The sequence below is a fragment of the Talaromyces stipitatus genome, genomic scaffold (genome assembly GCF_000003125.1).
Source record: "Talaromyces stipitatus ATCC 10500 scf_1105507295549 genomic scaffold, whole genome shotgun sequence".
Lineage (NCBI taxonomy): Eukaryota > Fungi > Ascomycota > Eurotiomycetes > Eurotiales > Trichocomaceae > Talaromyces > Talaromyces stipitatus.
The window spans coordinates 378031-394426 of NW_002990117.1; the positions used below are offsets into that span (position 1 = coordinate 378031).

General features: G+C 45.1%; 6 protein-coding genes across 6 annotated transcripts; 5 read left to right on the top strand and 1 right to left on the bottom strand.

Moving 5' to 3' along the window:
- Positions 1-1017: 1017 nt before the first annotated feature.
- TSTA_010060 (uncharacterized protein) lies at positions 1018-1878 on the top strand (the record flags this gene model as incomplete). The annotated part of the gene is made up of 2 exons (XM_002483077.1): positions 1018-1645; positions 1667-1878. Exons 1-2 carry the CDS (start codon positions 1177-1179, stop codon positions 1876-1878), a joined length of 681 nt encoding a protein of 226 aa, XP_002483122.1. The 5' UTR covers positions 1018-1176.
- A 220-nt stretch (positions 1879-2098) lies between these two features.
- Positions 2099-3396, top strand: TSTA_010070 (uncharacterized protein; the record flags this gene model as incomplete). The annotated part of the gene is made up of 2 exons (XM_002483078.1): positions 2099-2291; positions 2360-3396. 2 exons carry the CDS (start codon positions 2099-2101, stop codon positions 3394-3396), a joined length of 1230 nt encoding a protein of 409 aa, XP_002483123.1.
- Positions 3397-5393: 1997 nt separating this feature from the next.
- On the top strand, positions 5394-5967 carry TSTA_010080 (allantoate permease, putative; the record flags this gene model as incomplete). Its single annotated transcript, XM_002483079.1, has 2 exons — positions 5394-5627; positions 5737-5967. The coding sequence occupies 2 exons, from the start codon at positions 5394-5396 to the stop codon at positions 5965-5967; spliced, it is 465 nt and encodes a 154-aa protein (XP_002483124.1).
- A 909-nt stretch (positions 5968-6876) lies between these two features.
- TSTA_010090 (Acyl-coenzyme A:6-aminopenicillanic-acid-acyltransferase 40 kDa form, putative) lies at positions 6877-8035 on the top strand (the record flags this gene model as incomplete). Its single annotated transcript, XM_002483080.1, has 2 exons — positions 6877-7484; positions 7507-8035. The coding sequence occupies 2 exons, from the start codon at positions 6877-6879 to the stop codon at positions 8033-8035; spliced, it is 1137 nt and encodes a 378-aa protein (XP_002483125.1).
- Positions 8036-9173: 1138 nt separating this feature from the next.
- TSTA_010100 (allantoin permease, putative) lies at positions 9174-11459 on the top strand. Its single transcript, XM_002483081.1, has 10 exons — positions 9174-9308; positions 9377-9406; positions 9471-9538; positions 9595-9811; positions 9883-10231; positions 10285-10366; positions 10420-10508; positions 10580-10868; positions 10930-10960; positions 11019-11459. The coding sequence occupies exons 1-10, from the start codon at positions 9221-9223 to the stop codon at positions 11423-11425; spliced, it is 1650 nt and encodes a 549-aa protein (XP_002483126.1). The 5' UTR covers positions 9174-9220; the 3' UTR covers positions 11426-11459.
- Positions 11460-11883: 424 nt separating this feature from the next.
- Positions 11884-13717, bottom strand: TSTA_010110 (cystathionine beta-lyase, putative; the record flags this gene model as incomplete). The annotated part of the gene is made up of 3 exons (XM_002483082.1): positions 11884-12857; positions 12917-13623; positions 13673-13717. The coding sequence occupies 3 exons, from the start codon at positions 13715-13717 to the stop codon at positions 11966-11968; spliced, it is 1644 nt and encodes a 547-aa protein (XP_002483127.1). The 3' UTR covers positions 11884-11965.
- Between the last annotated feature and the right edge of the window lie 2679 nt (positions 13718-16396).

Genomic DNA, 16396 nt, shown 5'->3' on the forward strand with positions numbered 1-16396 from the left:
TCTGCCATGAGCTCGTGGCTTTTTCATCATTTGACATAGTATAAAATAGCAGCATCATCATAGAAATGGACTGATTGAGTACCAAGTGTGGGAATGATCTAACTTGTGATGATAGAGAATGTAGAATTAGAAAGGTAATTGTGATGGTTTTGAGCCCGCGAAGTTGTCGCCAGGATTGTGGAAGTCCACTGAGATCCTGTATTTTAACACTAGGGATGGAAGTAAGTGCTAGTTGCACCTGTAGATCTGATGGAACGTAAAATCCGTTTTAACAATCTAATATTCGTACAGACAATCTCATACCTAGAGTCTGCGGAATAAAGGTATATGAAGATTTGCTGACAGGGAATACCTAGAATGTCGATATAACGATCCTCACAGTGCTCTATAGTGACTAGTCTATACTTGGCTGGATACCTGCAGGCCGGATAAGAATATCGCTCTTATCTCATGCATTATTATGAGGGAGTACTAACTTGTACTGAGCTTCTTCAGATATTTGAGGAAGATGGAAATAGTATCCATTCAAGATGCAGTGGAGCACATAGAACCAAAGAAATTGCTTTCCATACATATGATTGGACAGAATATTACCCACATTAGCTTTATCAGTATTAGTGCGGAGAAAAAAGCAGCATGATTGGCCAAACTATATATATTTGAGTTCAATCCCGCAGATATCGCCCCGCAGTGGATCAGTCTTTCCTTTTCCGGCAAGCTGGGTCGCTTCCTGCCATTTCTACGAAGTGGGACGTGCCTTCCCGGTGTATTAATTTGATTCCGCCGCGCTTGATGTGTTCATCCTTTCTCACAGATAGTTTCACATTTTATACAATGGCCACACGATCCAGAAATACAGCATCTCGTAGACAACGAGAGATAACCTCTCTGTCGGGGGTCAGACAACGTATACGCATGGCCGAGCTGCTTGCGAAACTTGCCGGAAGCTGAAGGTATTCTTCAATCCATCTATTCCTCAAAGCGCCCAGAGACTCATCGGGTAACATGATTTAGATGCGATGTATACGGCCAGCGGGAGAAGCAGAATGTTCAACCGAATCATGCGAACGCTGTAAACGAGGCAATAAAACATGCACAATTCCAGAAAGGAAACCACAAGGCCGTAGTCCCGGGGCAGTTGGTCGATATCGAGGCTTTGAGAAGGTCTATCGCAAAATGAAATCGGAGCTACGGAAGGCGAAAGTATCGGCTGATGGCGCTCATCGGATACAGGAGATTACCAAGCAGGCTGAGGCTGAAGGAGAAACGGAAATCCTGAATATGATATTAGGAGACATCGTAGACCTTTCAGAGCTACGTTTTGCCGACCATCATACAAATACCATGGGGACTCGTGACAACCACGAAGCACAAACTGAGTCGGTCGGAGGGGATGCACCAACAGTAGGGCCGCAGTTGGAATCATTCCCTTCTCAACCAATCCATATACTCCGGCCACAGCCACAGCAAGACCAAGACATAGATAGAGAACCAATCAACAATCCTCTCGCACTATTGGCCGATGCATCGGGAGCAGCGCAGAAACTTTGTCGGAAAGGCATGACATCGACTCTTTCTCCCGCTTCACATGCCGACTCATCGACATCTAATGGAACAATTTCGTCGTCTGGATCCGCCTTAGCGCGTAAATTGCTCTCCCGTCCAGGTTATATCTCACTGGTTCTACGACTCAATCGTGCAAGCTTGGAGCAGGGACTGGAAGCTCTCTTCACGGATCCAAGTGAGTCTGATTATCGACGCCTGGATTACTTCAAACCACCGAACACTGAGACTCCACGGGACGTCGGTTCGGATATCGGCCCGGTAGACTTGGGATTGGTAACAATGGACGAAGCGTGCTATTTATTTCCCATGTGAATAAATCGCCCTTTCTCTATATTGACAACTTATCTGACCTGAATGATAGATATTTTGCCCGCTTGCATCCAGTCAATGGAATGCTCGACTCAGTTCTCCATACTCCAGAATATATTCGAAGTAGATCGGCTCTTTTATTCACCTGGATACTTGCCCTCACCTCGCAATTTCACGTAAACAGCGGATCGTTGGCCAGAAGGCTAGACTTCATGGGGAGAAAATGTCCAAACACGTACATACCGATGGTTTCAAATCTGTCGAAATTATACAAGGTTATTATATCTCTTTGCTTTCAGCTACTCCCGCAAATTACTTAGGAGAAGAAAGGTTGTGGCTATACACAAATTACGCATTCAGCATTGCCGCCGAGCTAGGATTGGATCATCGAGCCCGACAACGCAACACTCGAAATGGTAACAACAATCTTCCCATAAGCGGATCAACTTCGTCTCAATTACTATGTACCTTTTTTGATAGAAAGTCCACGACACAACCAGCGTAATGTGCCAGCGAATGGCCCGAAATCGTGAACGGAATTGGCTCCAAATCCTGCTCTGGGAATGTGCCAATAGCGCAGCATGCGGCCGTATCACCACATTGCCGGAGACCGAGCTTACGCAAAATATAGAGAACTGGTGGCTACATCCCCTAGCAGATTCCACAAACAGATCAACTTGCGCATTCACTTTATTCCGGCGAGAAATGGCGGCGCTAGACGCCGACTTGCGGACGCAGGCAGTTCTGCCACACCCTAATCATCCACACTGGATTGCCGAACGTGTCGATTTAGCTCTTGATTCCTGGGTAGAGAGATGGATATCATTTCCACTCGCGACAACATCAGACACGACAATAGCTCCCCCGCCGCTGGAAGCAGAATTTCCAGCTGTTTATTTGTACTATGTCTATCTTCATGGAAGGCTGTTGACGCTGTGTTACGCCTTATATTACGTGTCGAAGAATAATAATACGGAGCATGACCTAAACGCTATACGAGAAGACTGCTTTGAGGCTGCGGTCAAAGTATGCGAGATAGCCGTACAGGATTTACAAAAAATGGGAGATTCATTATACTGCATGCTAGCACCAACTTGGGCAATGATTTCGTATGCTGCTGTTCTAGCTCTTCAACTCTTTCCGCTCCTTCACGGGGCTCGACCAGGTAATGATGTAGAACTTCTGTCCCTGCTCGGCCTTGTCACCCTACACCTCGAGCGTGCTGGATCAACGCCACCTCACCGATTTGGCATCGCTACTCTATTAGGACAACATTTGAAGATAATTCTTCGTACTCGAGCCTCGAACCTCGTTGACCTGGCACCTCATAGCGAAAATAAAAATTTTCCATCTCTTGATACTCAGCGTCAAGCATACAATGAACCCCTAGCGGGGACAGCGGGGCTTGCAGATATGCAGTCTTACGATGATTTTTGGACAAGCTTCGATCCATTTTTCGCCTCTACAACAGTTTTGCCTGAGATGGAAAGCAACGGAGAGCCGTTCGCTAATGTCTTCTGAGAACTATTCGGACAAGGCTTTGGTGGAGCATTCTAGATCATGACACACCGTCTACATCCTCTCCGAATATCGTTCATTCAATGCAATGAAAGAAGCATAAAAATGCATTGATTGTCCTGAGTCTACAACCGACTGACCCTTTCTTCTTCACGTAGCACTTTGTAGATGAAATCCGGGTCCTCTCGCAAAGGCCTTCCAAGACCGCATATATCTAAATCCCCATTTTTAACTGCCTCAGCCATACGACAACTATCTCGCCACCCACCTGTCGTTCCTATAATTGCGCGGCTCTTTTTATTGTAGACATTAGCTACTATACTCCATCTGGAATATGTGAAGAAGAATCATACAAGGACTTTCTTCATTTCCTGCGCCCAGTCAATGAAATAGCTGTTTTTCAATAATCAGTATCACAAATCATTGAGCATTTTTTAGAGCTTTCAAACCTTCCCCGTTCCCTCTGCGACAATTATATCTCCTCTCCATGCAGGAGACTCATATGTTCCGCCAGATATCAAAGAAATCCACACCGGCATCTTCGAGCCACTTGATGACAACGCATTGCTCAGCAAATCTCTGGAATTGGAGACTAGATAAAAGGTAACGCAAATGGTGCGATGGCCGTTCTTACGACTCAAGGCCTTCTGGTCACAAAGCCTCTTTTATCTCTGGTAACGGTTCTTTCTTCAACACTACTGTTGCCGACAGGAGCAGAGTACAAAATAAGTTACCGAATGGTGCAAAATTCGTCAGAACTGAGGTCAGGAACATGAAGGACGATGGAATGCTTGCTCTGGCCAACCCTGTCTGGTTCTTTGGTATAAAAGATGATCTTGAAACATCGAATCCTTTGTTGACTGTTTTCTAACCACACAGCTGTGGGCAAAAGCGTCCATTCATCTTCCCCCTGTATGACGAGAATGCAATGATTATGGCATAATGGATACTTGTTTCCAATTAATTCATTATCTCGGATTGGGCCGGAGACGCTGATAAGAAAGAGTAATATGGAAGCTGTCTTCAAAATTTAGTGCATTGTAGCAGTGTCATCAGGTGCGCCCGGTTAGTATATATTTCCTTCATCGAAAGCAGTAAAAATATCATCCAGCCCAAGGCCATTGCTGTGCCAGAAGAGCGCGTTACCTGTAGGGGTCAACCAGTTCGCATCTACATCTATACCCCTATACAAGTTACGTTCGTCAATGTCACCGCTGACGTTTCAACTCCATACGGTATCGATGTGTTTTCCGCACCAGGCATGGATTCGACGACTGGCAGCTGTGCAGTAACTGTGGATTGAGACCAGGTAGTATTTATGCTCCCAATTTCAGGCTGTAGCACTTGGAGAACTTATTCCATGGTCATAAAACTCGACATAGTGACGCAACATAATATCAACTACATTTCGAGGGACAGATGCTATATCCCTCTTCTGAGCAAGGGCCCGATCAGCCAAGGTTGGAAGGAGAGAACTTGATATATAAGGAACTGACCGCCATGGTGCAGTGTCATATTCAGCGTCGTACGCACGGTCTTGGCAATTGTCCAAGACAGCAGCACGTAACAACTGTGCTCGATGTTTGGCAAATAGATTAGGTGGTGCTATTTCATCTGCAATGCCAAAACCTCTTGCATCTCGGGCCTGGAGTGATGCCAATTTAAGCTCTAAAGGAGCTACCTGATTCTCCAGAAAGGTAACACAACTGCGCGGTTGTTCTTCTTTAGTAACGGTATCATAGCCCAGACAGTCCACACCTGCTGTGGTACATGTTCCACATCTGGAATATACAAAGTCGCACTTGATTTTCCGCTTGCGACACAAGCACGAGAAGCTAGTGGATTGCGACCAGACGCCCTCCGAGATCTGATGATGCGCGAAACACGAACGTCGCGATTGGGAGATCAAGGAACCCGAAGTGCGATCTGGGTCTCGTTCAACGGTGTGGCTCAAATTATCGGTGGTATACTCGCCTACGGTGTTTACGCTGGTTTTGAAAATGGACATTAGAGCTTTTGCGGTATGGAAAGCAATGTTCTTGATTATCGGCCTTCTGACTGCTGTGTATGGAATGTTCATGTTCTTTTTGAAGGCCGGTTCCCCGGTCACTACTCGCTGGTTGACGGATGAAGAGAAACGCGTTGCTATAGAACGTCTCCGTGGAAACCAGCAAGGAATATGTAGCAAAGTATTCAAGGGAAGTCAATTCCGTGAGGCATTCACAGACATACGGGTTCGTTATCTTCGTTTCCTGACATCAACCATCTGGATCTCTGTACTAATGTCCACCTGTAGACATACCTGATCTTCATCTTCATGGTTACTACCAATATTCCCAATAGTGGAATCACGGTCTTTTTCACGGAACTCATCGAGAGCTTTGGTTTCAATGCGTAAAAAAGACTTTCCTCCTTGTCATGCCTGGTGGTTTGGTTGAGGTAATTTCTATTGTTGGAATTTGCTATCTCGCTAAGAGGATCGAAAACAGTATCTTCTGCGCGGTTATCGGACGGCTCCCTGGATTACTCGGAATGGTTCTCATGATGGATCCAGAACTGGTACCACTGCATTAACATTGGTACTTTCTATAATCTCGTCCAACACCGCCGACTACGCAAAGAAGACCACGGTCAATGCCATCTCCTTGATCGGGTATTGCGTTGGTTTCCTCATTTGGACCAGAAACATACTGCCAGGCACCTGACCATCCTGATGCCCAATATATCACTGCTGCAGGTTGCTGTTTGGTGTTGTACTTTGTCAACAATTGCGAAAATGATCGAAGGGACAAATTGGCTACTGGACTTTCACCACAGCCTGAGGGACAAGAGTTCCTGTATTTGACTGATAAAGGAGAACGTATACTTTAGATACACTCTATACGCTATTATTCGGTATTAAGAAGGCAGTAAAGATCCACAGCCGTGATATTTCGATACTGGATGAGCTGACGTGACTCCGGGTGGACATGTCACCTTCCAGGGTTTCGCAGCAGCTCACCCTCTCAACCTATTTTTAACGAGATACAGCTATCTTGACAATATGTATCTACATACCTGTGATGGATATATATTGTAACATTAAATCCAACAAGGTTATAAAATTCATTCTAGGGTTGCCCGTGATCTGGGGACTGGAATCTACGAGCATATCCCGCTTAACAAATTCATAAAGTCAAACTATAGTTATTCCTAAATTGTCGGATCGATTCCAGTTAGAATAGTCCTAAATTGTGCAGTAGAAGGAAAATGAAAAACTTTAAACGTCTCGCCTTCATCCGCGTTAATCCCACTCTCTGAAAGTGTATCTTCCGATGTGGGATTATTTCCGTATTTGTCACAACTCTGTGCAAGTGACAGAGTTACAGCATACTGATATGAGGACTTAAATGCAGATTGGAAGAGAAGATTGACACAGTTGATCTGAGATCATCTCAATGGTAATTTCGAAAAGAAATACAAGGAACCAGCCAGGGTTAAAAAATGACTCACAAGCATCCAAAGCCCCATGTGGCCACTCTGCAGCTCCGTGGCTCCTCTCCTTACGAAATCGGACTTCAACATGGCCAGTTGGCAAAAGAGCAAATTCACAATAATATCAAAACCTACACGACGTTTTTCCAAGAGACGGCTGGCATGAAAAGCTGGGAAAAAGCAAAGGGACGATCAAAGGTTTTTGTCCCGACTCTTGAACGGTTATATCCTGAGATATTGGAAGAAATCCAAGGTATCGCAGACGGAGCTCAGCTCGATGAAGAAGACATTCTGGCATTGAACGTTCGAAGCGAAATTGGATTGACAAACTATTCCAACACCCCAAAAGAGACATTTCCTACAATTCGTTCGCCAGACGGCTCGACAGTAATTCTGGCGCAAAACTGGGATTGGCTAGAACTACATGATGGAATCGTGATAATGGACATAATCACGCCCGATGGGAAGACAAGGCTACAATTCCTTAATGAAGCTGAGCTCGTTGGCAAAATCGGGGTTAATTCACACGGAGTCGGAATTTGCATGAATGCACTTCGATGTGGTGCACTCTCCTTAGATCGGTTACCCACTCATATCATGTGCCGACGTGTCTTGCAGTATGCCAAAAATTTGATGAAGCTGTGGCATTGCTCGAGCAGTACGGTGGTGCCTGTACATTCAATCTCGTCATCGCAGATGCGGGGGGAAGTTTGCTACTGTTGAGATCTCACCAAATGGACTTTCCGTGATTCATCCTTTGAATGAAGGCAATTCTTCGAAGGATATAGGAAAAGGCCGGGGTTTTGTGGCCCATACCAACCATGTTATGACACCACATACAGCATTCTCTCGAGGGCCCATATACGACAGACCTGCACCGAACTCATTCTCTCGTCTTGAAAGAATTACAGAATTGACAGAGAAAGATCTTCACAACATGAAAAATTTTACCTTTGAATCGGTTATTGAGCAGTTAAAGGACCAGAAGGGCACACCTGTCAGCATTTGTCGTGACAGACCTGCCAATGCAACCGGGATGGAGAGAATGACAACTCTTGCTACAGTGTCGACGGAGTTTGATATTGTCAACAAGAAGGTTACCAAAACCCAGATTACCATTGGTAGACAGTGCGAGGATGGATTACAGTTGGTGGAACTGGCGTTTTAGGAGATAAGTCTTGGTGTTTATTTTGTAGACAAGGCTTATCTCCACTGTTTCGAAGCATTTCAATTGTTAAAAGCCACGGCTTGTGCAAGAACAGATTGACTCTCCTTCTCATAGTTAATAGTGACTATCAGAACCTCGTATGAGGATTCTCAGTATATGCATGTTAGTATCGTCGTATCGAGTTTGGATCAAACTTGAAGTCCCGTCAATCTATGGATGGGTTCGTCTTTGTTGGAAGGAACTGGGCTCAGTTGATAATATTGTTCTAATATTCCAAGGTTGTCTGCTTTTTCACTTCGGAATCAGAATCCGAAAGTCTATTCTGGTGGCTTTTACAAGTGGACCTCTGCTGTTTCTAAGCAACCCAAATACAACCAACACCTTCCGGATGCTTGCTTATCTATTGCATCTGAGTTCTTTCTATATCGATACTCAAGTAGGAGCCGGGCCGTGTGAGCAAACAATTCGAAGAGTCCAGGTGGTTTCGATATTTTCCAAGTAAGCGCCACTCAGCTGTATGGCGCAGTTGGCGATCAGTTTCCCCTTTATTAGGACGAATCAAAGTGCGAGTAATAATCAATGCGTATTACCAGGGACGCCGTGGTTACTAGTTAGTGTACTGGCTACTGCACAGTTATCGGGTATCTTATTGTCGATTTCATAATACTGTCAAGATTGTCACATTTGCACGGTTGAGAAAAATGAGAAAATAGCACCCCGGAATGACTGAGCACGAATTCAAATCAGGCGCTATCTCTCTGTCTATCTCTACGATTCAACTGCTTATGATAGTTGATAGGAACAGAGACTCTCGGGCCAAGGCCCTATGTAAATTTTCGACCTGTGGATCAGGTGGCAATCGTCTTATCTAACAGGTTCACCTTATGGTAGCAATGCCAGCATTAGTGGACCTGCGATGGGCTTCGTACCTCTTCTTCATTGGCGCCAGGCTCCCGTGCTTGCGCGCAAATCCCTTCGGCGCCACTTAGTGCTGCCAGTCGAAGACCAAACAAGTTAAGCATGCCGTTCGGTGCTCATGATAAAGCATGGCCACTAAGATCCCGCATTGAGAAAAAAGAAACGAAAAACAGTATTATAACCGAGGACTTTCCCAAAGATTTCGTGGTGATAACTCTATGGACTTGGCCGGACCTCAGTCAATTGACATCGCTGGGATAATCAATCATGGTGTCTCTTGTGCAGCGTGTGAAGAGGGCAATCAAACTCCCTATTGAGGAGGCAGATGCGGAGAGATCGCGGTGGATCAATGAAGGTTAGCGACTATTCATCAGTTCGTGGCAGAGGCACGCGACCGATAGAACTGAAATTTTCTGTTGCCAGATCTCCTTCCTACGCCGCCAGAGCAACAAAGTAAGCAAAACGACAATCTCGTCTCTATTCAATCTATTACGAACAACAGCTCATTCTTATTTAGCCTGGCGCTGGTGGAATTATGTCACTTTTTACTGGTCTATCTCCTTCACCAACTGGACCCTGGGATCAGTCAGTACTCGAGATTCTAAACAAACACAAGGAATACCCTTCTGACCGTCGCAAAGTCAATGATCGGTGTCGGTTTGAACTGGTGGCAGGCAATCGTAGTCATCTTCGTTTCTCAGTTCATCTCCTCCATTGCCATGGCTTTCAATTCACGCGCAGCGAGCGTCTACCACATCGGGTTTCCCTGCGTTGGCCGAAGTGTCTTTGGTATGTGGGGAAGTTATTACTTTGTGGGTGCTCGAGCGATTTTGGCTGTCATATGGTATGCAGTTCAAAGTATGTTATGCCCAATTATTCTCCGGAGGGGGGGGTCATATATATGATACTGACTAAACCGCCTTCTTTAGTGTACTCCGGCGCCGAGTACATGTATAATATCCTTCGTGCCATTTTCGGACATAATTTCACTGATATCCCCAATCACCTGCCTGCAAGCGCTAGTATCACTACTCCGCTAATGCTGGCCTTCTTCCTCGCCTGGCTGGTCCATCTACCATTTTGCTATTTCCGACCTTATCAATTGCGCAAGTTCTTTTGGTTCAAAACTATTGTTTCGCTGCCGGCAATGTTTGGCTTGTTTATTTGGGCTATGGCAAATACCAAGGGTCGTCTGAGCGGGGGACTCTATTCAGCTACTTCGACAAGTTCCAGTACAGTGGCTTGGATGATTCTGGCTGGAATCAACAGTGGCATGGGGTATGGGAAATCGCTTTCGTCTGAAGAACAACATATTGACTGTCTGAATACAGAAACACCGCGACATTGATTACCAACCAACCAGACTATGCAAGATGGTCCCGTAGTAGGGAGGCTCCCATCTGGACCCAGTTAGTAAGTGGTAGATATCGTCCATACGTATTGATAAAACACTAACTTCCATGTAGATATCCAATCCAATTGCGGTCACATTATCTGCTAGTCTTGGTATTCTGTCAACAGCTGCCGTGAATCTCAAATTCGGCACGGAAGTTTGGTAAGTGCTTCTATGATATCCAGTCTGAGCTATGACAGAGCATCATAGAAAGCATATCTAACAGTCAGTAGGAATCAATGGGATATGATGAACCTCATTCTGGATAACTATTGGTCATCTAGCGTCAGATTCGCCGTTTTCCTCTGTGCATTTTGCTGGCTGGTCCAAATTGTTGGGGTCAACATCGCAGCCAACATGATTGCCTTTGGTGCTGACTCGTCCATGTTATTTCCTTCATATGTCAATATGCGCCGAGGGCAGTTTATTATCGAGATACTTGCCTGGGCAGTTTGTCCGTGGAAGATCCTTGCATCAGCAGCAAAGTTCACGACTTTCCTTAGCGGATATGGCTTATTCATGGTATGAAATTCCGTTTATTTTCGTACCTATCTCGATGCAACTCCATATTGACTCAGCACAGGCTAGTGTCGTTGCAATTATGGTGTGTGACTGTACGTGTAAAATCCTTCTCAGCCCTAATCTACAGTTCCTTACTAATACTTCAACCAGACTTCTGCCTCACCAAAGGCAACGTGTTCATACCTTCCCTTTACAATGGGACTCGGGAGAACAAAAATTACTATTATACCAAAGGCATCAACATACAAGCCGTGATAGCTTACCTGATCGGAATTGCACTTCCTTTTCCTGGCTTCTGCGGCGAACTAGGAGCCAACGTTTCTACAGCAGCAATGCATATCGTCGATCTCGGCTGGATTCTATCCTTTGTCACGGCTTTTGTGGCCTATTATATCATTTGCCAGATTTGGCCTACTTCCAATATGCGCTACGTGAAAGAGCATGGTTATGGATTTGAGCAGACTGCATCAGATACGTTAATAGACTCCCAAGAGTGGGGCGTACCGAGCGACACCATCGTGCGAGACGATATATATATAGATAAGCATATGTCATAGTCCTTTCGACTTATTCATGAGAACATGTCTGGTATACATTACATTTCCACACCTACATAGCAGCATATATCGCCAGTCAATGAGATCAAAATGCTCTTAAATGCATCCCATGCATTGTTAATCTATCTACAGACTTCCCAGTTTCTCTCATATTGTGAATTCATACCGGATTTCTGGGTCATATCGGAGAAGAGCGTTTAAACCTCTCTCCGAAAGGAGCTCGGATGGTGCTAGTCATTTTCTTTCCACAACCTTATACCTTTGCAATACTACATAGACAAGGATGTCTTCTCTGTGCTACATATTAACACGCAGATATAAATCTACTGCGGTAACCGTGTGCCTTGTCGACCAGTATAGAAATGCTTCTTTCAGGGTCATTAGAACGTCATTTTTAGTTCATATTGATGCTGCCTAGGCCTTCATGTGCAACGCACAATCGTGATGCGAATATTTACGTACTGCATGCCTTTTGAGTCGGGCTCGTTTTTATTCTTACAAACGTGGGGTTAAACCCTTAATTTCCAGCACGAATGCATCCTAGGATCCGTTCAAGACACTGAGGGCATTCTCCGCAGCAGCAAGGGCACGATCTACAATATTCCTGAGAAGATCCTGACTCTCGATACCTACACTTATCCTAACCAAATGCTCAACCACTCCATACTCTGCCGCCCATTCCAGCTCTGAGTAATGCGCCAACAACGTATATGCACAGCAAAGTGTGAAGTTTGTCCCAAGGCTTGGTCCCTTGGCTACGTCCAGCGCATCATGGAACGCAATCGCAGCTTCGGGCGTTACAAACCGAATTGACACAAGGAAGCCGTATCCACCTTCGCTTCTTCGAAACTTATCGTAAAGATTCTGAGACGAGCTGCCTTTTGGGTAAAATATCTCATCGACTGATGGATGCCCTCTGAGCATATCGACGATGATATCAGCATTAGCACTGGCTTTCAGAACACGCTCTGTGAAATCTCGACTGTTTCTCTCCATGACAATAGCATCAAGGCTAAAGTATGGTTCTGGTTTGTGCTTCAGCATCGCGGATTCTAACCTAGAGAACCATGGCGACTGAGAATTAAGAACGATCGATCCACCCATAACGTTGCAAGCTCCACTAAACATCTTGGTCAGGCTCGTGCAGATGACGTCGCAGTAGGGGAAAAGAGCAAGATTGACAGAGGTGGTAACTGTATCATCCACTACTACGACGAATCCATGCTTTTGGGCTAGTTGATGTATGCGTTCCAAGTCCGGTGACCGTAGGAGAGGATTGCCGGGAAACTCGGTATACAAGGCATCAATAACCAAACCCTTCTCCAAATCGTTTTCCAATGCATCTAGGTTCTCTGTTGTTCCATGACCATATAAGGTACAATCCATGCTATGAATCTTGCCTAGGACTTTAAATGTGTCGACATACAGGAATCTAGTGCAATAACTATTAATATTGACAACCAGCAATGGCTAGATGGAACAAGAACATACCCGAAAACTGCCACTCTGTGAATCCCGTCCTGTCTATCAAACAAGCTGCGTATGGACAGTGAAATGTTACTGATAGCCGACATACCAGCCGGATATAGAGTCACATCGTCGATTTGAACGAGAAGAGATTGAGATGACACTGACTCTGCAATCCGCTGGCGCATCGAGATCACGGCTTTATTCCCCTCTTCAAGCGGCAAATTTGCCGGGGTCTTCTCGGTATAGATTTGTCGATTCTCAAGAAATGGCGCATGCTCCAACCAATAAACAGCACATCGACTGGTTATACCTGATCCTGTATGTTGCCAGAATGCTTTACCTTCAGATGCCCACCTCTCCGGGTATGTTATGGCATACAACTGCTTGTCCGGAGTGTCATCAGAGGGTATATTTCCTCCTCCTCCTCCTTCTTTTAGCACGGTAATTTCACCTGAAAATCGAAAACAGATGACTTGACTATCGTGGTTGCCGACTTTTGCAAAGTACGACCGACAACATTCGGCAGCCCGGTATGTCGCTGTAAGGATAGCGAACTGGGGCTCGGTGAAGGGGATTTGAGTGCGCTCCAGTACTCGCGTGGCTAACTCCAATACCACTCGTGGAATAAAGAATCGAGGATACCCAGTTTTTAGTGTAGCCAGGAATTCTGGATCTCGCTGAGCCCACGCCAATGTGTCTTTCCATGTTGGGAGATACACACTGACGCCCTGTTAGTCTATATCAGCGCTGATTCATTTTGATGAAGTCAATGCATACGAAATAATCTCCTGGGGGCAGCGGATCGCCAACTTGCTGTGCCATTTTGAACTTCCCTTGATTGTGATAATCTTATGCGTCAAGATACAATATAGAGATGGAAGGTTGAGTCGTCTAGAATTTTACGGTTACACATGTGTTCATCCCTGGATGTCTCAAAAACTACGGCTGTGGTCTTAGAACGCAGGCTGCATTTGAGCATGGCATCATTTTGCATGTCTGGCGGCAGATGTGTGACATGCAGCAGATCTGCAATGTTCCAGTGCTCTTGTACATGAAGTGAAAGGCCCACTTATAGATACGAGATTGGTGGTTTCTCTCAATCTCGATGCCATGAAGTTGCAAATTTTCAGACTCCTCATGCAAGCCACCCTATCCTATATCCGATTCATTGACCAATTTCTGGAACTACATCTACGAACGTGTATAAAGCCATCAGAAACCTATTTTGAATTAGAGCAGGATCCCTTACACAGCCTGCAAGGATCCTTGAAGATTTAAGAACAGGTCAAATCTACTATATACTCGTAGTATCAGGCGAGATTTGAATAAGATATGAAGAATCCAAACTATTTATAAATGCTGACATATTGGTCGAACCTTACTGCTACGTACAGGCATCTGCATGAGGTATGATTACGTGGCGGGTCTTGAATGGTTCGATGACTATCCGAAGAAGAGCGGGTGGGCTACTGCAGGTGAGTTGGGGTTCAGCCACTGGCATAATGACTGATTTTGTGATGCCAACCTTTAAGGACGAAGATCCTATTCCGCACCCGCTGCTCGACATCCGGACCGGATAGCAATAGTGACATGGATAAACAGATTGTTTTATTAGTACTAATAGACAGATGATACCTCATTATCGAGACTTTTGATCTGGCGACATATTACTAGAGTGCGTCTACCATTCCGCAACTCGATCTAATCATAGTTCGAGCTCATCTGCTCTTCTGCAGGGATGATTATTGATCAAAGACACCCCACCACAAGCACTACAGCGCAGTACTCAGGGATCGCAAGAATAGTACTCTAAACCCGTTCTGGGTAGACGATTCTGCATCAATTCCATTGGTCAGTTATCAGCATGAAGATTGTCCATTTATGGTACCGTTGCTTGTGAGTTCGGACACTCTTAACCATCAAATCCGACCTTTGAGGAGCATTATCTCTCTGAACAGCCTTAGAACTATCACGTATACTGTTCCATCCTTTGTTCCAAGCCATTCTTCACCGTCATCTTATACACTTTCACAGGCGGGATACAAGGGGACATTCATAGCAAGAATCACTTCATAATCAGAACTACTAGTATTGCAAATCAGTCGCCCGAAGTCGCAAATAAGTCAAGAGAATCAAGACATACTGATCCAGACTCCTATCATCACAATCAGAGAGCTCATAAGATATACTGGGTTACTTGATCCGTCACCATGCCCGTGTCAAAGAGAAACCTCGGTACTAATGGCACATGAGGCTACCAGAAACCTCTTGTTAACACTCAATAACAAACCTTGGGGCTTACGGCGATACCTTAGTTATTATACTCCAGGTTGCTTCAACTTGGGCTTCCAATCGCGCGTATTCTAGACCGCAATCGAGCTTACACAAAATGACGAGCAAATGCTCCACTGACTGTCAGGATGGAGAACCTCAGTCATAAGCTTCAATCCAGGATGCCGCGAAGTGGTCATTCATAGCGAAGTGTTGGACATCTCTGATTGGGGCTTTATTTGACAATACTGCAGACTGAGTAGTTGGGTGTACAAGGTCTAAACGAAGCTTACAAACCCAAAGACAACATGAAGAAAGCCTCGTACACCGCACAAAATGGTCCGTTCTCGTATTGCGGAAGGGAGGATTATCCTGCATTTAGCCAAGTGATCCAACAAAGCTCGTGTTTTATTCGGGTGCGTAGAGGCGGATAGGGCCAAGGCACAAGGAGCGCAACATTTGACGGTTGGTCCGGTACACACCGAGAGTTTATGCGTTATACTATGGTATGCTTGAGGGGAAATTTCGTACACGACCGATTGTTTTGCTCCTACCGCATTGCATCAGACAGGGAACCAGTGGTTGATCAGATGATTCCAAGTTGATGAAGAGGATATATGCATATAGCACTGGACGTACAAGGGTTTCACACCCCGAGAAGAGCCGAATGGAAACCTATATGCTCCGTATACACAAAACGGAAGTTATATATTCCCGATGTCCAAGATTGGTGTAGCTCATCATTAGACATAAATGTTTTCATTGCAATGCAAAAGACGGCGAATAGTATCAAGCAATATGTCCATAACCAGTACGTATCTACCTCTTCGATGTCAACTCAAATTGTCGATCGATCCTCTATTGTCCTGTATGGATCGCCACGCCATTTCTGGAACATTCTCATGTTTGAAGCAGTGAATGTCGCATGATGTAGGTTGTGGAACTTCTGGAAGCAATCGAGCAATGCTAACGGAAAGAGAGCGACGAAAAAAGACATATATCTGGTTGCCTAATAATGCCTGAGCACTATACAAGCCTAACAAGAACAGTTCTAACAACTCTGGAAAACAAATTCATCCTAGACAATAGACTCCGGAGATATGACGGAACAAAGATCGGTCTTACCCTTTGTCACAGTAACATAGATATCCGAGCTGACAACTGACAACTGAAACGGTCCATGTTAGACGACGTTACAACAGTATTTTTTCTTTTTCTTCTGGAAGCGAG

Bases quoted from the DNA above. Each gene is read 5' to 3' on its own strand.
- TSTA_010100 (XM_002483081.1), top strand. From the start codon at position 9,221: ATGGTGTCTCTTGTGCAGCGTGTGAAGAGGGCAATCAAACTCCCTATT. The intron at 9,539-9,594 runs GTCAGTACTCGA...ACCGTCGCAAAG, and splicing joins CCAACTGGACCCTGGGATCA to TCAATGATCGGTGTCGGTTT. The intron at 10,367-10,419 runs GTAAGTGGTAGA...ACTTCCATGTAG, and splicing joins CTCCCATCTGGACCCAGTTA to ATATCCAATCCAATTGCGGT.